Here is an 18,801-nt window from a genome sequence, read left to right on the forward strand (position 1 = left end):
AATAATATTTGAATGGTTGAGGGACTGGTTCTCTGAAACATAAAGGTTTCATGCTAGAAAACAAATCATGTGTAAATGGAAATTCATGGTCTCGCCAACACTAGAGGAATAGAAAAAATATTAACTCTATGTTACACTTGTATAAACAGATGTACAGCATGATGGTACTCATTTCCCCAATGTCCTAAACCCCGACAACAGTTACCACGGCAACTTGAGGGCGACGCGGTCATTTCCGCCGTAATAGTAATGCCTACTGGTAGTTTGACTGACGCTCAACTTATGCGATCAGTGAATATCCCGACACGCGAAAATGAAGTCAGTCTTTGATGCGACTCTGTTATTGTTCTTCTTAAGGGGGTAATGGAAGCAGCCGGCACCAGTACAATGTGAAAGGGTTTCTCAAATATAGAACATCCCTCGGCGGCTTCCATTACCCCCTGAAGAAGAGCAATAACAGAGTTGCGTCAAAGACTGACGTCATTTTCGCGCGTCGGGATATTCACTGATCGCACTAGTTGAACGTCAAACTACCAGTAGGCATTACTATTACGCCGGAAATTACAGCGTCGTCCCCTCAAGTTGCCGTGGTAACTGTTGTCTGGGTTTAGTAAGGATCTGAGCGACTTTAACAGGGGCTAAACTGTGATGACTAGACGACCGAGTCAGAGGATCTCCAAAGAGTTGGTCTTGTGAGGTGTTCCCTTTATGCAGTGGTTAGTAACTACCAAAAGTGGTCCAAGGAATGACAGCTTGTGAACTAATGACAGGGTCATGGGCGGCCAAGTCTCATTGATGAGCATGGGAAACGAAGACTAGCCTGTCTGGCCCAATCTCATATAAGAGCTACTGTAGCACAAATTGTTGAAAAAGTTAACGCTGGCTATGATAGAAAGGCGTCAGAACACAGTGCATTGCAGCTTGCTGCATATAGGGCTGCATAGCCACAGAACGGTCAGAGTGCCCATGCTGACCCCTGTCAACCGCCTACAATGGGTACGTAAGTGCCATAACTGGACCATGGCGCAAGGAAAGATGTGGCCTGGTCTGATGAATCAGGTTTTCTTTTACATCATATGGACAGCCGGCTGTGTGCACATACTTTACTTGGGGAAGTGATGGCACCAGGATGCACTACGGGAAGAAGGTAAGCTGGTGAAGACAGCGCGATGCTCTGAGCAATGTTCTGCTGTAAAACCTTGGGTTCTGACATTCATGTGAATGTTGACACGTACCACCTACCTAAACATTGCAACATTACCTGATGGCAGTGTCGTCTTTCAGCAGGATAATGCATCCTACCACACTGCAAATATTGTTCAGGATTGGTCAAAGTGTTGACTTTGCCTCCAAATTCCACAGATCTCAATCCAATCGAGCATCTGTGCGATGCGCTGGAAAAACAAGTCTGAGTCATGGAGACCCCACTCTGCAACTTAAAGGACTTAAATCATCATCATCATCATCATCATTTATTTACTTAAATGATCTTTTGCTAACATCTTGGTGCCAGATTCCACAGGACACCTTCAGAGTTCTTGTGAAGTCCATGCCTCGATGGATCAGAGTTGTTTGGATGGCATGAGGGGTACCTAGACAATATTAGGCAGTTGGTGTATATAAACTAGGAGTTGTCAATCCAAATTTGAGTAGATCTGGTTGCCCTTTATCAGCTGCAGGAAACTGATAATATGAGGACCACTGCAATAGCTGCATTGCTTGTATAATCAGTTATTGAGCAGACAGGTCTTAATGTGTGCTTGAATAGGTGTATGTTTGGTATTTTATTTTTTAATGGGATATGTAATAAACATGTTCCTTTGAAAAATAGAAAAAACCCAATATAAACCTTTAGTAACCACCCCCTTCTTTTCATCATGGTCAATTGAAACATCCTCTCTAAAAATCTTGTTGTTACCCAACAGCTAAAATGACATCTAGGGGTAAATGTATGAACCTCCAGATTCTTCAACTCCGGCGAGTTCAGCATCTTCAGCGCTTAAATTTAAAGCGGCGCTGCCTTGTAAGGAGAGACTTCCCTTTACAAGGCAGCGCCGCTTTAAATTTAAGCGCTGAAGATGCTGAACTCGCCGGAGTTGAACAATCCGGAGGTTCATACATTTACCCCCTACTCTCCTAAATACATCACTTTTCCCCATGTACATACATTGCATTCCATAACTCATTATCACTTTATAAATATAATTCTCATTGTTTTCATTATAAATGCTCCTCACCCCTTTCCTTATTAATGCTCCCGACCCATTTCTTTATTAATGTTTCTATCTAACCCCATCTGTGCCCTCACTCTTAATATCTCTATTATCCATTAATAAAACTCCTCTCTCCACTCAGTAATGATTAGTGTCCCCTCTATGCCAGCAGATACTGAGAACGCCTTACAGTCTCTTTGATGGGAAGTGGATACCAGGTTGCTTAGCATAGAGAGGCAATGGAGATGAGGCCTCCGCAATTTTTTCCAGTGAACTAATGGAGGCTCCGGTCCAGCAAAACGAAAACAACAGGATTCTGTTTAGTAAAGCTAGAATGGTTTCAACTGGTTCACAGAGGCAGTGATTTCAAGTAATGTAACCATTTGTTGCTCTTTCTTATGATGGGCCACTCAGCTTCATAATCCAGCTTGGAAGGCAAAGACTTAAGCTGGGTACACACTACAGAATTTTCCACCAACTTTTTATGCCGATCAATTTTACATCCGATCGATGGTCCGATCGCTCGGTCCATGGACTGCATACACACTAGCCTTGTTTTAGACAATAAAGGGAAGAGCGGACGTCCCTTTAGCGACTTTTTACAGCCATGTTGTTGTGAGCAATGACTCTAATTTCGTACACACTGAAGCAACATCATTCGGAAGTTTATACACACTACACAACGGAAACGAGATTGGAACGAAAATATTAAACGGTACGACCAACCAAATGAGGCGACAATCGTCCATTTGGGCAGACTTTCGACCATCGTGTCACTACACACACTGACCCGACTTTTGAACGAGCGGTCGTATGTCGGCTGGTTGAGCCGATTATTAGACAAAAACCCTGTAGTGTGTACCCAGCTTTAGACAATTCAAGTTTCTTACTGAGCTGTTACTGTTTAATCTGTTGAATCTCCAATTCTTTTTGTAGTCAATGATAACTGATTTGCTAGGTTGTTAATGGGACAACTTCAGAGTTCTATGATCTTGTTGTCTGTCCGCTGATATAAATTCCGTTATTTGATAAGTTTATGCAGGGAGCTGCCCACACTCTCGTGTCCTCCTTCTCTACTTGCAGTTTTTACCTTAATGAAATGTATACTGTATTGTGTTATTTTATATACTTCAGATAAAACCTTGGTTTCAGTAAAATATGATCACGCACATACTGAGTGAAAATAAGTTTATATATTATACATATTTATATACACAAAACATACATGGTCTATGAATGTCTATAGCTTTACCACAATTTGAGTTATCTACATCTCAAGCAGTGGTTTTGTTCTGGGAGTTACATACTTTATTCAGAAAAACAGGATTTAAAAGAAGCTTCACTTTAAAAAAAACATTACTTCACCATTTAGGGCTAGTCCTTCAGAAATTGAACAGGTTGGAACAAAAACAAACAGTCTCTTTAGAATACAGCCATCCTTCAGCGCGACCTTCCTAAGGCAACATAAATGTAACACCGTAGACTGGAAACATCTCTACAGCCAACTGTAGGGGGTGGAGGTGGGTTAGATATCTATGAACATTGGTCAGTAACAAGAGCCTAGGTCTAGATCTATGTAGCAGACCTTGAGGCATGCTAATTGCATAAACACTAACACCAAATCTCATGGTTATATGTTGATCTCTACTCGATTCAATGGAAAAACATAAAAAATATCAATAATAGAGCCAGCAATAAAATATTTAATTTCTAAACATACCAGATGGTACACTGAGATCGGTTACATTTGTATGCACTGTGGAGTTAAAATGCAATATTCCATATGTTTTATTGATCAAGCACTTTCCTCCATACAGGATACATATCACCACATAGTACATCATGTACACAAAATCTGGAAAGACAGTGAAACATGATCTTTAATATACAAGGCTTTTGCTAGCTTTTTAACGATTGAAATCAGAGTCTTTTGGGATGCTATTTTGTGAATCCCATGTACTGGAAATATATTTATATATATATATATATATATATATGTGCAGGGAACTAATTAAGTGCTCTTTCATAGGCTTTTAGGAGGGAAAATGCACTATGTCAATATGTTTAATCAACTAACTCAAACAGGAGATAACTACATTATTTTTAAGCTTTACACTACTAAATAATATATTACATCTTTAGACATGAAGCTTAAAAACTAAAATTCCCTTTAATATCTCAAAATAACTTGTAGCAGCTGCTCAGTGATGCGCAAGGCACACTGTGAGTGTTCTCATAAGTGTTTGCATTGACGTACAGTACTAAGTGATACAACTACAACTCGTACCTTTCACTGCATAGTAAGAATTTCTTCTTTGTAGGACTATATACAGCCAAGATTATTCTCTTAGTGCAAAATAACAATTTCAGATTGTACTAATATCGGCACTTTGGCCGAGCGCTTCTGCAGTTTGTTCAGTCCCTTTTGTAACACTTTTAGCTCTACATTTTAGGTCTCCAACCACTAATAAATTGCAATATCTTTTTAACCTGCAGTTTGCTCAACTTGAAGTCCTCTGAAAGAATCTCCTCAGTGAGTTGGACAAGTAAATTCCCATCAATTTTTTCTGAGACAAAGAAAGACACAACATCTTCTGACAAACCAATGAATCGAAGGGATTTTGATACCTCCTCAATGGATAATCCGGAGAGATCAGATGGGGGCTGCCACGGGGAGCCATCTCCACATGACCTTGGTGCTAGCTGCATGTGCAGAGGAGAGGAGAATGGGTATGAAATAGAGAAAATGTCTTGCATGCCCTTCTTAGCCAAATAATGATCTTTTGTGTTATCTGGAGAACAAGTCTGTGGCTCTTCCTCTGCACCATCTATTTTCATAGACAGAGAGAGTGGTTCTAAGACTGTGTTTCCCTCACTTGACTTAGGTGCCCGTGGTGGTAATGCAGGACAAGACATACTTTGCTTTGTGCTGTTGTCAGGTAATCCTTTCTCAGCAGAACTTTCCGATGAGTAACTTGCAGACTTGGGGCAGCCATCGGCTATGTTGTTAAAGTCACTTAGTGTCCCTTGTGTACACCCGATCAAAGGATCTTTCCCACTAAAGTCAAATGGAGCTGGAAAATTTCTTTTTGGTGTGGCTGGTGTCTTCTGTCGAGGATAGCTGTAATAGCTGCGGCACTGGTCCACATGCAAGTCATTTGTGTTCATACCTTCGGCCCCTCCACAATAACGGTTTGGCCAGGACAGTCGGGATGGAAGGATTTCAGATGATCCAGTACCACAGGGCAGCTTGCTCTCAAGTTCACTTGCCTCATTCTTGATCCAGTTGCAGGGATAGCACGAAACCTGGGCACTCTCTGAAGATTTGGCAACTTCATTCTCTGTGACACCTCTGGGGAAAAAACAAAACAAATCGAAGGTAAACTTAGCAAGTAGAGCTGTACAAGTATATGTTTATATAAGTCCCTATGGTTGATTATGTATCTTAATTATTAAAAGTACTTAAAACTAAAATACAAGTTGCCTTATAAATAGTAGAGCTTCTAATAATGTTCACAAATATGTATGTGAAAATTTCAGGCACTTCACAGAATTGAAGATAAAAATGTGAATGTAAGGGACGTTAAGCTGGCTACACACAGACCTAGCCGGCCATTTATCCCAAGAACCAAGTGAAACCACTGTACAACCTGGCTACAAATTACATTGGGGCCTGTTCGTAAACTACAAACTGACTTTAAACACAGGTCAATATTAATCAGACTGTATTTACCAACAGCAATAACCGATCAAACCAGCATTAATCATGTTATTATGGCAAGTTATACTCAGTTTGGGGTCAAAGATGTCACAATATTAAGACAATTGACAATAATGGCTGCAATACCGCAGCATGTGTGGCCAAAAAATGGAAACACCAATAGTGTGACTTACAGGGTATTTAGACTGTCAATGTCTGGAATTGTGCAGGAGGAAGAGAATGCTATTATTCCAGTGTCACTCAACTGACACCTGTTGGATGGTTATGAAATAAGCACTGTCAGGTGTTGTCCCAGAACATCCCAAAAATGCTTATTTGGGCCCAGACGTGGCGATTAAGTTCCCTGACACATGGATAACATCAGTGTCACACATCACTCTGCAGGACAACCACATGTGCTCTGTTCATGGGGACATGGTCATCCCGGAAGACTCCCTTCCCATTGTCAGAAAAGAAATGCTGTAACATGGGGTAAAAGATGATAAATCAATATAGTAGAGATTACCATTGAGGGAACAACTGCACCCAAACCATGGAAGGAAAATAAACCTGACCACATTAGATCCCCTCACTGTTGGAAACAAGCATTCTGGGCTGTAGAGTTCTTTAAGTTGGCAACGCACATGCATTCATCTGTCAAGGAGAGGTTGATTCATCTGACCATATCACCTCCTGCCAATGCTCGGTAGTCCATTGCATGTTCACATGATCCCACTGAGCTCACAAATGTGCATTATTAGGTGTGTGTTCTTTTCATATACAATTCAGGACTGCCACACCTGAGTGGAAGTCCTTACATTTAATATGCTTGGGGTCCCTCATCTACCCAGGTTTTTCCATTTTGTTTATGTCCTAGCTATACATAGCAAACCCACAAAATTCTCAGCAATTGAGGTTGTACGATATGGAAATCCCCAATGAGGCATATAGTCACCTCTGGTATATGCCACATTTGTGGTATTACAAAAACATGGACACTAAATAAAGGAACATGAGTCAATAGGATGAAATATTAACAGTAAAAGTAAGTACCGTACTCTTGCTGAATATCTACAGATCTCAATATCTGGAATCAAGATCAACATTGCATTACCATTTGCTCACCACACTTGTTTGTCTTTATAATAATGTGATAGTGGCCTCCCTATATTTAATTTGTGCCAAGATGAAATGATTAATAATGCACTAAGACTTAGTGCAGCATTACCAATTCTCAATAATATGTATGTAAATATTATTTATGATTAACTATGATTTGCTTAACCCATTCCTACCAGCTGGTCTGAGATGCTCAGTACTGGCGGGTGGTCTTTGTTAAGTACAGTTCCACCACCATGAGAAGCTGATGTATATAAATACAACAGTGTCCCCAGAGTATATGGTGAGCCATTATTGAAACTTTAAAAATATGATAAGCTTGAAAGAAGATCAAACTTTTTATACTAGCTATACATTTTCCTTATGTAAATTACATAAAGTGGATCGCCAAATAAACAAGAGGTGAAAATATTTTAGGCTACATTTTGTGGGGGTGCTCTAGTAGTGTGAAAAGAATCATAGGTAAAATTGTGATGTGGCTGTATTCACCTCCCCGACATGACAATGGGAAGAAATACTTAATGCATTTTCAATAATAGACACCAGATACTCTCTGCCAATAATAGAAATAAATCCATATATTTAGTTATTTCAATAAGTGTAGTTTAGGTACCGATATTTTGGAGTGAGCATGTTTGAGTAATATTTTGAGACAGAACATCGCATATAAATTAGCATTTGTCCTAAGCCAAGGTAGGGGGGAGGAAGGCATTACCTTGACAACCAAATTCCTTTCCTCGAATACCAGGAGGTGGGTGTGATTATTGTTATTTTGCTTGAATTCAAATTTTACCCATTGTTCCTGTGCCTAGAGCCTTATGCTAAACGTTAATACGTTGATATCACTGTGTTGAATCCTATTTGCAAGAGGAGAGCTCTGTCATGAATGACTAGGGGAGAAATGAACGGCACATGCTCAAAGTCTTTGTCTATTAGCTCAGTCATATCTTGACCTGACTGACTGGCTCAGTGTAGTCTACCCCCTCTGCCACATTGGCTAAGTAAGTGGTCAGGAGGAATCGGCCTCATTCACCAGCCGCAACAGCTATACCAAACACCCAGAAGTCAGTGGTTCCAGGTGCCAGGGAAGGAGCCTGGTGGTGGCAGTAGTGCCTACTCCCCTACAACTGGTGCGCTGGTAAACAGTGAAAGACAGGGAAGCAGTATAAACCCATCAAGTCACACAGGGGATGTATGTATGTCTGTCTGCATACATACATACATACATATACACACACACCATGCAAATAAAAAAGTATTTACAAATACTACCAACAGAAAGTCCAATCTCCCATGAAATACAGAAATAAATTTGGACATCTTAACAAACAACAACAACTGCATTTGGTGTAACCAGTGAACAGTGCCTCGTTTACCAAAGTACAAATTGCCCTTGGGCTTGAAGATGTTAGAATTTTCCTCTATCATTGTTGACGATCTGTCCTAATTGTATTTCTGGGTAGTGGTATCAGATTTACAATCACCCTGTCTATAGAGTTACATGTGGAACAGATTTCATGAACGACCGGCATGGATAACCAGTACTTACACTTGTGGGGAGAGGGGAGGTGGTCAATTAACGACACTCAACTGATTCCAGTTTCATCAGCACTCGTTTACATGTTTTTACTAGCGTTAAAAAACGCTAGTATAAGCATGATTTTAGACACCAGATATGATGTAAGTAACTGGGTATAGGAATGGATCTGTATCTATTCAGAAGCAGCATGGTATCCCACAATCGCCATGGCTGTCAATGACAACTGACCTATATATTTAAATGTATACATGGGTGGACTAACACAGAATTCCAGGGAACACTCTGCTGCAAAGTCCTGCCAGCCAAAAATGTTCTCCTACTGCTGCTGAGTAACCAAGGACAGTCTTTGACAATCTTGTTCCACTACTGGTGGATCTACAGAATTTGTAGATCTATTCTTACCCTACCTGCTCCGGATCAACTGGTACACAATATATTGAAAAGGAAAATAATTTAATGTAATACTTGTAAAAAAAAAAAAAAAAAAAAAAGTGTAAGCTAGATATTATACTACACTTGAAATAGAAAAACATTTATACCAAGGATAATAAGTATATTTAACTGATCAAGCTTGTGTTGAGCATGACAATACTTGGTTTGAAAGCTTCACAAATGATTGCACAACTCCCTTGAGGGCGGGTAACATGCCATATTTTGATATACATAATTGAATTACAGGTGCTGCAATGAAAACAAATTAATTGACGAACATGTGACTAATCAGAATATCTAAGGATATGACCAGTTAGAACCTCAAGGTCTTGAGTTGTGCTGCTCTGGTGAACCAAAAAAATATAGTTAAATAAAACCTCTATATACATGGGTCTTGTCAACCAAACAGTTTATATTTGCCAGCAAATCATAATTAAATATGAATGCTTCTACAATAAAAAGTTATTTTCAAGTAGCTATGGGTTTTGTTACATTCTTGTGACCTAATAATGTCATTTAAAGATTTGCCAATGGCCAAATGAATCTCTTGGTTCTTCTCATGTTGCTTTACTAATGTTACATTTAATGCAATCCTAGTGACTTCAAAGAACGGCTAGAATTCACTTACAGTCTGTTTTTTTGGCTGAGTTTAACATTATAATGTAGCTATCAGCACTTCAACTGAACTCTGGAAAAATACAAGGTTTACAGAGCCTAGCAGTACTTACATGCTGTGCAGCCCTGAGGAATAGTAGGAAAGTGTAGGACTGGGAGAGCGGGTTTGCTGCTGTGCTATTTTTCCTGTTGGCGTTGGAACAGATGGGGTGGGGGATGATGGTTTGGAACTGCGTGGAGGCACAGGTGGGGCATTCAAAAGTCTGCATTCTTCTTTTACCTAAATAAAAAAAAAAAAAAATTAATTTAAAAGAAGAGCTAAAAGAAACTTTTATTACTGGTGGATGTAACAGGGAAAAAAAAAATAGCTTGCCAAGTAAAGCTTTGCATTTTTCGACATGGCATAACGGGCCAATTACTGTAATAAGTCATCGAGGAGCTCTATGTATAGAACATGGCAAAAAAGCATAAGCAGGGTGACCTCCTGGATCCTGGGCTCTGCGTTTAATTAAGTGGTGGGTGCGGGGCTTATCACGCGATTCGCCGAGCCCCTCAACCCCCGGATGCCAACTTGCCAAAATTGGCAAATATGCTATATAAATTTATCACAATGCAACTTTTACAACATATAATGCTGTAATAATACATAGATTCCATAGTAATCAATAATTTGTACCACCTCCAAATTATGTTCCTTTGTTTCTGATCACCAACATTTATGACACTGCAAATGTTATGTAAAGGGTGTGTTTCCAATTAGAGACTGGCTTACAGTAGGTCACCTCACTCAGGCATCAATGAAACTCTTGAGAAAACAATTAAATTCTTGGCTCCACTCCAAAATGTTCTTTAAGTAGCACAGACAGGTTTTTCTGCATTTCAAATGGTTTTAATGCTACACCTGTCAAATTGTGTTAGATATAAACATTTCTTGTTCTAAATGTAACATAATAATAGAATAATAATATATCCGTCATCAACTGAATAAACACTCAATCATTTTAAGATAAGTCAGTACTGATAGCCAGGAATGAAATATATTCTTTAGTTACAATTTGTAGGGCTTAACTCACCAACCACTATCACTTCCTAAGTCTTGTATATGCTGTCCCATTTCTTACACCAACGGATGTTTAATTATATAAAGTGCCACAGTTTCTTTTTACAAAATAAGATGAGTCTGCTTTAAAATAAGCTTATGGCATGAATAGTAAATAATGATAATCTTGCAAACTTCTGGATACAAAGTATAGATCTTTAATAAAATCATTTTCAGGCTTCTGGAACTTTGAAGTAATTTAAGGATACTGGAGACTCATCACTTTGACCATATAGAGGTTCTTCCAGACCTAACCTTCCAGCACAACCCCATCCAGTGGAAGAGTCGGTATCATGTGCACAAAACGTCCTTCCCCTTATTTCCAAGGCATACATTACATATGCGTATGAGGGTGTGGGCGTGAGTGTTTTCACTGTAGCTGTGACCAATTATTCTTCTTGGATTCTTGAAATCTGTGTGGGAGGCTGTTTGAGAACACATAATAAATCCCTGTGTGCTACCTGTAATTTGAAGCTTATGCATGTTACATTTATAATTATCCAGATTACTGTACAGCTCATCCATATTCACACACACACACACCCTATACCACAGCTACAGCAGCCCGTACCAGGCCATAGCCCATCAGAAAGGACTGGTTTCCATAAACAGCATGCAAGCTTACTCTGACTATTGTAGCCTTGTGCTTCTTAAAGTGAACATCTCAACTGAAAAGTGAAACATCTTTAAAATGACATGCGGAGATCCAGTAATGGGTGTTTATTAATTCACTGTGTGCATATTAACACATAATAGTTCAATAGGAAATAACACTTGTGTTGTATTAACTTATAGTTGATGGATACTTGATGGATTTCTTGTAGTCTCCCCACAACAAGCGTTATGCAGCAAGACATATACACCCTGTGCACTCCTATGTCCTTAACGGGAACGAATACGAATTTACAGCCCGGTTTCCATTTCAGAATTGGTTTTGGTTTGCAGGTATTCGAGCGATAAGACTGGGCTAGTGCTGACAGAGCAGAGGGCACATCATAGGGGTAGCCCTGTCTAACGGTAAAGCCCTTGCAGTGAACAGGGGTGACTGCAAATTACATTCACAGCTACTTTTGTTTTAATTATGCACAGTATTACTTCAATAAAATCATTTTGGAAAAAAAAAAAAAAAATACAATCATGGGTACTTGTTAATTATATGGGCACCGCATGGTCTTCCCCCAGCTGTCCTTCGCTTATTGACACAATGGATGAGCTCCCCACTTAAACAACTGTTGGGCAGCCGCTTGGAAGCTGTGGGGCATTCAGTCACAAAGAGCATAATGGGAACTCATCAAACATGGCATCAGAAGTCAATGTCTAAGGGAATGGGACAGGAGTTATCAGGTCAGCAGTGCCCACATACCTCTTGCTCCTGATAACTGAACAGCTTGGTGTAGTACATGTGGCACCCATATAATTAACAAGCACCTAATTATGATATTTTATTTTTATCCACTCTGATACACTGTCTTCCAGTTTAAAAAAATATACAACCGTAAACAACTGTTTTTATTGTGTTTAGTGTGGCATAGAAAATAAATGCTTATCCACACTCTGAAGACGCGATGCACTCCTGTGTAATCAATGGCTTTACATCATTAGCATCCTCTGGATTAGGACTAACTAGTTAACCAGTAACCTGGCCACAGGGGGTATGGTGGATATGGGATTGGTGATGCCGGTCCATCTGCTGCCAAGGCCACCGCTCTGCTCTTGCAGAGGGGCTGGTGCATACACAGTGACCCACAAATTGGGCTTTTAGAAGCAAACAGGATTTCACTGTGCATGTGTGAGCCCCCACGCCAGCTCAGAAGACCAGAGCATGGGCATCTGGAGGATGGCTCAGCATTGCTGCCTCGACCCCCAAAAAAGGGAATGGTCCAGCAATGGAATGTTATACTTTCTAGAATGTTTTTGGATTGTGGGAGGTAACCCGAGCTCCCGGGCATAGTTGTATGGTTTGAAATGTATTAATGTATTGCTCCCAGTTCACAACATGCCACATGGCTGTGTCCGCGGTTCACAACATACCACATGGCTGTGCCCGCGGTTCACAACATGCCACATGGCTGTGCCCGCGGTTCACAACATGCCACATGGCTGTGCCCGCGGTTCACAACATGCCACATGGCTGTGCCCGCGGTTCACAACATGCCACATGGCTGTGCCCGCGGTTCACAACATGCCACATAGTTGTGCCCCCAGTTATCATTAAGCCACATAGCTGTGCCCCCAGTTATCATTAAAACACATAGTATTGCCGCCAGTTCACTTAATACATATTAAGCAGCAGGTGTGCGACTCATCTCGTCGGCAAACATGTCTTCAGTTCCGCAACAGAACCTGGGAGTATCTGCTGTGCACGTGTAACAGATCATTTCATCCGCCTGCCGGTGGTTGCCAACCCATGGACTACAATTAGTCTAGGCAGTACCATAGGCATTGTTCTATTGCTGACTAAGGATGATATAGGCTAATAATATTTCACCATCATGGTTTATATCTTAAAATGTAAATTATATTAATAACTGAAAAGATACAGAAATTGCAAAATACAAACAAAAAAAGCTACGACCATATGCTTTTTCTAACAGTAAACCCTATTTATAAAATTTATAATGCATTCATAGTTTCTATGCATTAAGAAGGGTCAATGAACATTATGTGACATCTCCCAAACCACTGGTCTGAGAAATGGTATAGATGTTCATTAACACTAAAAACAAGATAACAACATGTCTGGGTTAAAGCTGCACTACCATCTGCAAGTTACATTTAACTAACCTTCTCCCTCCCTCGGCCAGAGCCCCGGGGGTTGTTCTATGCAGCCATTTTTCCTTATACTTAACCAAATGTTTCCATCATGCTACCTTTCACTTCGATGCTGCAGGTTGTAACGCTAGGAAACAAGCGCTTCTCTAAGAAGGCAGAGGGTGAGTGACAGCTAATCAGCTTTTTGACCTGTCCCAATGTGGGAGGAGCATCAGCTGTTTGCAATGGAGAGGTGAGTTAATACTTAACCTACACCTTCCAACTGTCCTGTTTTAGTTGGGACAGTCCCAATTTGAGGCCTTTGTCCAGGCGTCCTGACTGGAACAGGTGGGAATTATGGAGGTATTGTCTCTGTGTGGCAGAGCAGTGGTGAACGGGTGCCAAATGCACTGGTGCTCACAGCAAATTAATAGTGTTGTGATGAGAGCATGAGGGCAGCCTAGCATTTCAAAAGCAGTAGGGATGCCGGCTGGGCTGTGGCCAATCTCCATTTGGACGCGGTCACACCCCTTGTGACATAGTCACACCCCCAATCTCGACTGAAGAAGCAGCACGGTTTTGAGGTATGATTTACTAATAACAGAGCTGCAGTAGACAGAGTCTTACACTGAACTTGGTTTATATCTGATCATCTCAATTAGGAGGTTTAGTGGTTCTTTAAATAAAGTTTACTTTGCAAAGCTGTTCTTACAAGAGTACACCCATGTCTGCAAAACAAGTTATTGGTAAAGTAAATGCAGAATGCTACAATTTTGTATGGCAATTTGGCCACGGGAGGATTATTTGCTTGAAGTTTACAGCTAATACAATATTTATCTCAGTCGTTCAAAGAATGACTGAGATAAATTTAATTTAGCAGCATATTGGATTACAGGAATTTTAACATGAGTTTGAAGATACAAAAGGACGTCATGTAGATTTTATCTTCTAAAAGCGGAAATGCTTAGCACTTTCGCATTTACCACATTGATCAAGAAGTTGAGCACTGTGTGTTATATACTAAGCACTTCCGTATTTATAAGAGGGAATCTCCATGACTGTGACCAAGAACTATTCTCTTTGACTCCATCACAGTTATTGACAGCAGGGGTCTGGACTTACGGGTAATTGTGGCATCTTGAAACCTTCATTTCTGGTCCTACTTATATAACATACATTATATATAAAAAAACAGGGATAGATGCGAATGGGAAGACTTTGGCGTGAGTTGGTCAGCTTAACATATATTGCAATATGTGGAACGAACATTCCCTGCTTTTAATATAAATAAGTAGTTCGTACAGCACACACACACACACACATATATATATATATATAAATACACATATATATATACACAGACGTGAAGAGATTAGTAGTGCCATAAGAAGTACAGACACACTCATTTCTAAATAAAGAAAATGGAAAACTTTGCAGTGAAAAATTTGAGAGAAATTGGATAAAGATAAAGGGCCTGATTCATTAAGGATCTTAACTTAAGAAACTTCTTATCTCAATCTCCTGGACAAAACTATGTTACAATGCAAGGGGTGCGAATATTCTGTTTTGCACATAAGTTAAATACTGACTGTTTTTTCATGTAGCACACAAATACTTGATAGCTTATTTGTACACTGAAATTTACAGTTGATATTTGGGTGCTACATGAAAAACAGACAGTATTTAACTTATGTGCAAAACAGAATACTAATTTGCACCCCTTGCATTGTAACATGGTTTTGTCCAGGAGACTGAAATAAGAAGTTTCTTAAGTTAAGATCATTAATGAATCAGGCCCAAAGTCTCTATATACAGATGGTGATATCTATGTGTAACTTAAAAATACACCTAGAAATATGTGAAATGAGAAATTGTAATAACTACTCACAGCTTCTGATTTGGGAGGCACTGGAGGTGGAGGTAAGGATATATCAGAACAATTGCTTTTCAGGAGAGATCCGGGAGATGAGAGAGAGGATGTGCCACACTTGGAATGAATTGTACCTTGGAAAGAGTCACATTTGTTCTTCTCGCTTTGGGAACGGATAAGGGGTTGTCCTCCTCGTTTTACAGTTCCCAGTTCTAGCCAGAGCTCCTCGTAAGGAAGCTCTGGATTGGCTGGTAGACTTACGGATTCCTCACCAGTCTCAGGGAACAGGTAGTCACTCCCACTGTCACCAGAGTCTTGGTACTGAAGAGAATCCTGTGGGAATACAGCCCAGTCCCCACAAAGATCCCGACAACCATGCAGGTTTACTTCACTGTTTCCATGAAGGTTGTTTCCATAAACACAGACTGAAAGCCTATGAAAGGACTGGGTCAGCTCATCCCGGGCATAGCTGAGGGAGTTTGGTATGTGGCTATGTCCAGAGCAATAACTTTTTTTAGGACTCTTGCATTCTTCGTTCCAGTCTGCCTTCACATCTCTTACCGCCCGGGAGTATTCCTCTATATCGAATTGTTCTTGGCATATGTTATACCAGTGCTGCACTACAGACTCCTGCCACATTTCACCTTTTGCAACATTTTCAGGAAGGCTAAACTTTGGGACAGATAAATGTAATGGAAAATGCATAGGAATGATTTTGCCGGCACGTAGCACGCAACAAACAACAACAGTCTTGGTCTGTATGTTGACAAACTTGTATCGGTGTCCCTCACGTATAAAATGCAGATCGTATGGGTTACGGGGAGGTGGGCTAGGCACAGTCACATTCACAGGCAGTCGTGTTTTCTCCACAATGTTACGGATAGTGTGTTCACCGTCTTGCATTTGAATCTCTAGAGGGCTGCGTGTGCTAAACCTCCCTTTACACTGAAACGGAAGGCTGATACTTTCATTAGTTCTATGATTCATGCATATCAGGCAAGGCATTTTGCCTTTGCCCAATTTGCTGATTGAGTTCAATTTTCCAATTTTCTTAAATATGGTATTCAATCGTGACTTCTCCTTTGATGTTTTTGCATAAAGGATTTCAGCCTGGCCCATTAACGTTAGCTCGTCTCCAGTACACAGCGTGATGTTATAAACTTCTGTGTCTTCATTGCACTCTCCTGAAGCAACCTGAAATTCACAACAAATTATATTTGTATTACTACCCACAGGGTATAATCATAGAAAAGCAGCATTATATAAAATGTACATAACATATCATAACAAAATAAACATCCAAGATAAAATATATAGATCCCCCACAGGAATAAGAAGTTCCTGCTGAAGAGTGATCTACATAATCTCTATAGATAAACACAAACAATATAAACATATTATGTCTGTCTTTCTGTATATGTATATATACAGTATATCAATGTATTGTTACTTAATCATATCCAGGTCCACTTTATATACGGGCTTGCTCAATGGTGTTCACCCGGATAACTAAAGAATTTGATTGACATTGACTAAATTGTGGTCAGTATTACTGCTCTGTTCAAATGTGTTAAATAAAACACTGGCTTATATTGTACCGAGCTTTACATCTTACACTTTTAAATTTTACACAATAAAATAAAAAAATGGATTATGTTTTTCTGGTCCTCGTTGTAAAAATTCTACTTGTGCACTTCCAGTATGATTTCAGAGTGTTGTACAGTGGCACAGGGCAGCTCATGGTTTTACTGTATGTCGGTACAATATATAACGGTGCAAGATGATAAAGGGCAATACAGCAACAGAAAAGGCAAAACATGCAGCGAAGATCTCACACCCCAAAAACCATGGGTAGTTACACGCTTGTACTCCTCTACATGTGATCTGTTGTAATCTGTTCTCCATTATTTTATCCTTCACTGTTAGTTGTTTACATATAATAAAAGAAGTGTTTGAAAATAAACATGAATTGCGTTGTGAATGAATCAGTTAGTTGTGTTGACAAACGTTCAATGTCCTAAGTCTGCTCTCTACTCTCTCCCAGCTCTCTTCATTTTTTTGTTCTTTATATTTTACAGTAGTATTCCCCATGACCTAACTGTTAATTATAAGAACCTACAGCCTAACTTACCACCTTTACTTCTCAAGTAACAGGCGTAAGGGCATTTAATTTTGGTTACTCTTCATATAATCTGCACATATCACTTCACAGTTATTTGTATAGTTGGCCCCTACACCACAAGAGAGGACATAAATGGTTCAGATTTAGTTGGGTTCAAATTTATATATTATAAAAGGCATCGGTGACAATGAGCAATAGGACCCGTAGGACAGTCACCTGAAACACTGGAGGACTGATGATAAAGTTAGCAGGGTCCTAGTATCTCATCAGCTAAGAAATGTGTCCCTCTTGTGTTGGATAGGCTGGGTGTACAACACTACATACTCCAGAATTGCAGTGATTTTCCAAAGTAAACAACTGACATTTGTAATTGAACAGATTCACAGTGACCCAGTGGGCAGATATGTGTTTGTAAAAGCCAGGATTCAGACCCATCCATTTCTAACACTAGCAGTATATGTTGTGGGAACAAGGCGCCAGGATAACTGAAAATACATATTCAGCCCACATAGGATCCCCTGGCTCCAGTACAATATCATACGGCACTGCTAACTTAATGCTGCATCATTGCAACTATTCTTAAATGCCAGATGGGTTTTAATAGACACTGCTACTGCTATAATCTATACCAGGGCACCTATAAAAAAAAAAAAAAAAAGCTATTGACACCTGGGTTCACTGGGATCTCCAGGGTACTGGCATTACAAAGCAATCTAAAATGCAATCTTTCTTTCACTGCTCCCCATTGAATGCTGTCTAAATATCATTAAAAATCATCATCATGATCTATTTATATAGTGCCACTAAATCTGCATCGCTGTAAAGAGAACTCACTCACATCAGTCCCTGCCCCATTGGAGCTTACAATCTAAATTCCCTAACACACACACACACACACACACACACACACACACAGACAGACAGACAGACAGACCGAGAGAGACTAAGGGCAATTTTAATAGCAGCCAATTAACCTACAAGTATAGTATGTTTTTGGAGTGTAGGAGGAAACCCACGCAAACACGGTGAGAACATACATACAAACTCCACACAGATAAGGCCATGGTCGGGAATTGAACTCATGACCCCAGTGCTGTGTGGCAGAAGTGCTAACCACTAAGCCACCATGCTGCCCACCAATCCATCAGTTCCCTATATATAAAAACCTCAAACAATATAGGAATAAATAAGTACAACAACACTGGCAACAGTTACAATAAACAAACATTCAATTGGAAAAACTTTTGTCCTCATCATTCAGCCAAATTCAAATCTCAATGAGATGGTTTAAGATGCCGAGATACAGGAGTAACTATGCTTCTTGTGTGTAGAAATGAGAG

At 39.9% G+C, this 18,801-nt stretch overlaps 1 protein-coding gene across 1 annotated transcript in view; it reads right to left on the reverse strand.

Moving 5' to 3' along the window:
* Positions 1–3,386: 3,386 nt before the first annotated feature.
* The window catches only part of GAREM1 (GRB2 associated regulator of MAPK1 subtype 1), a 120,139-nt gene continuing 104,724 nt past the window's right edge, over positions 3,387–18,801 (reverse strand). Inside the window, exons 4-6 of the mRNA XM_075213470.1 lie at positions 15,358–16,533; positions 9,733–9,899; positions 3,387–5,565 (exon numbers count right to left, since the gene is read on the reverse strand). Coding sequence (XP_075069571.1) covers positions 4,656–5,565; positions 9,733–9,899; positions 15,358–16,533 — 2,253 coding nt within the window. The 3' untranslated portion in view covers positions 3,387–4,655. The remainder of the gene's footprint in view (positions 5,566–9,732; positions 9,900–15,357; positions 16,534–18,801) is intronic.

The sequence above is a fragment of the Mixophyes fleayi genome, chromosome 5, assembly GCF_038048845.1.
Source record: "Mixophyes fleayi isolate aMixFle1 chromosome 5, aMixFle1.hap1, whole genome shotgun sequence".
NCBI classification, from domain to species: Eukaryota; Metazoa; Chordata; class Amphibia; order Anura; family Limnodynastidae; genus Mixophyes; species Mixophyes fleayi.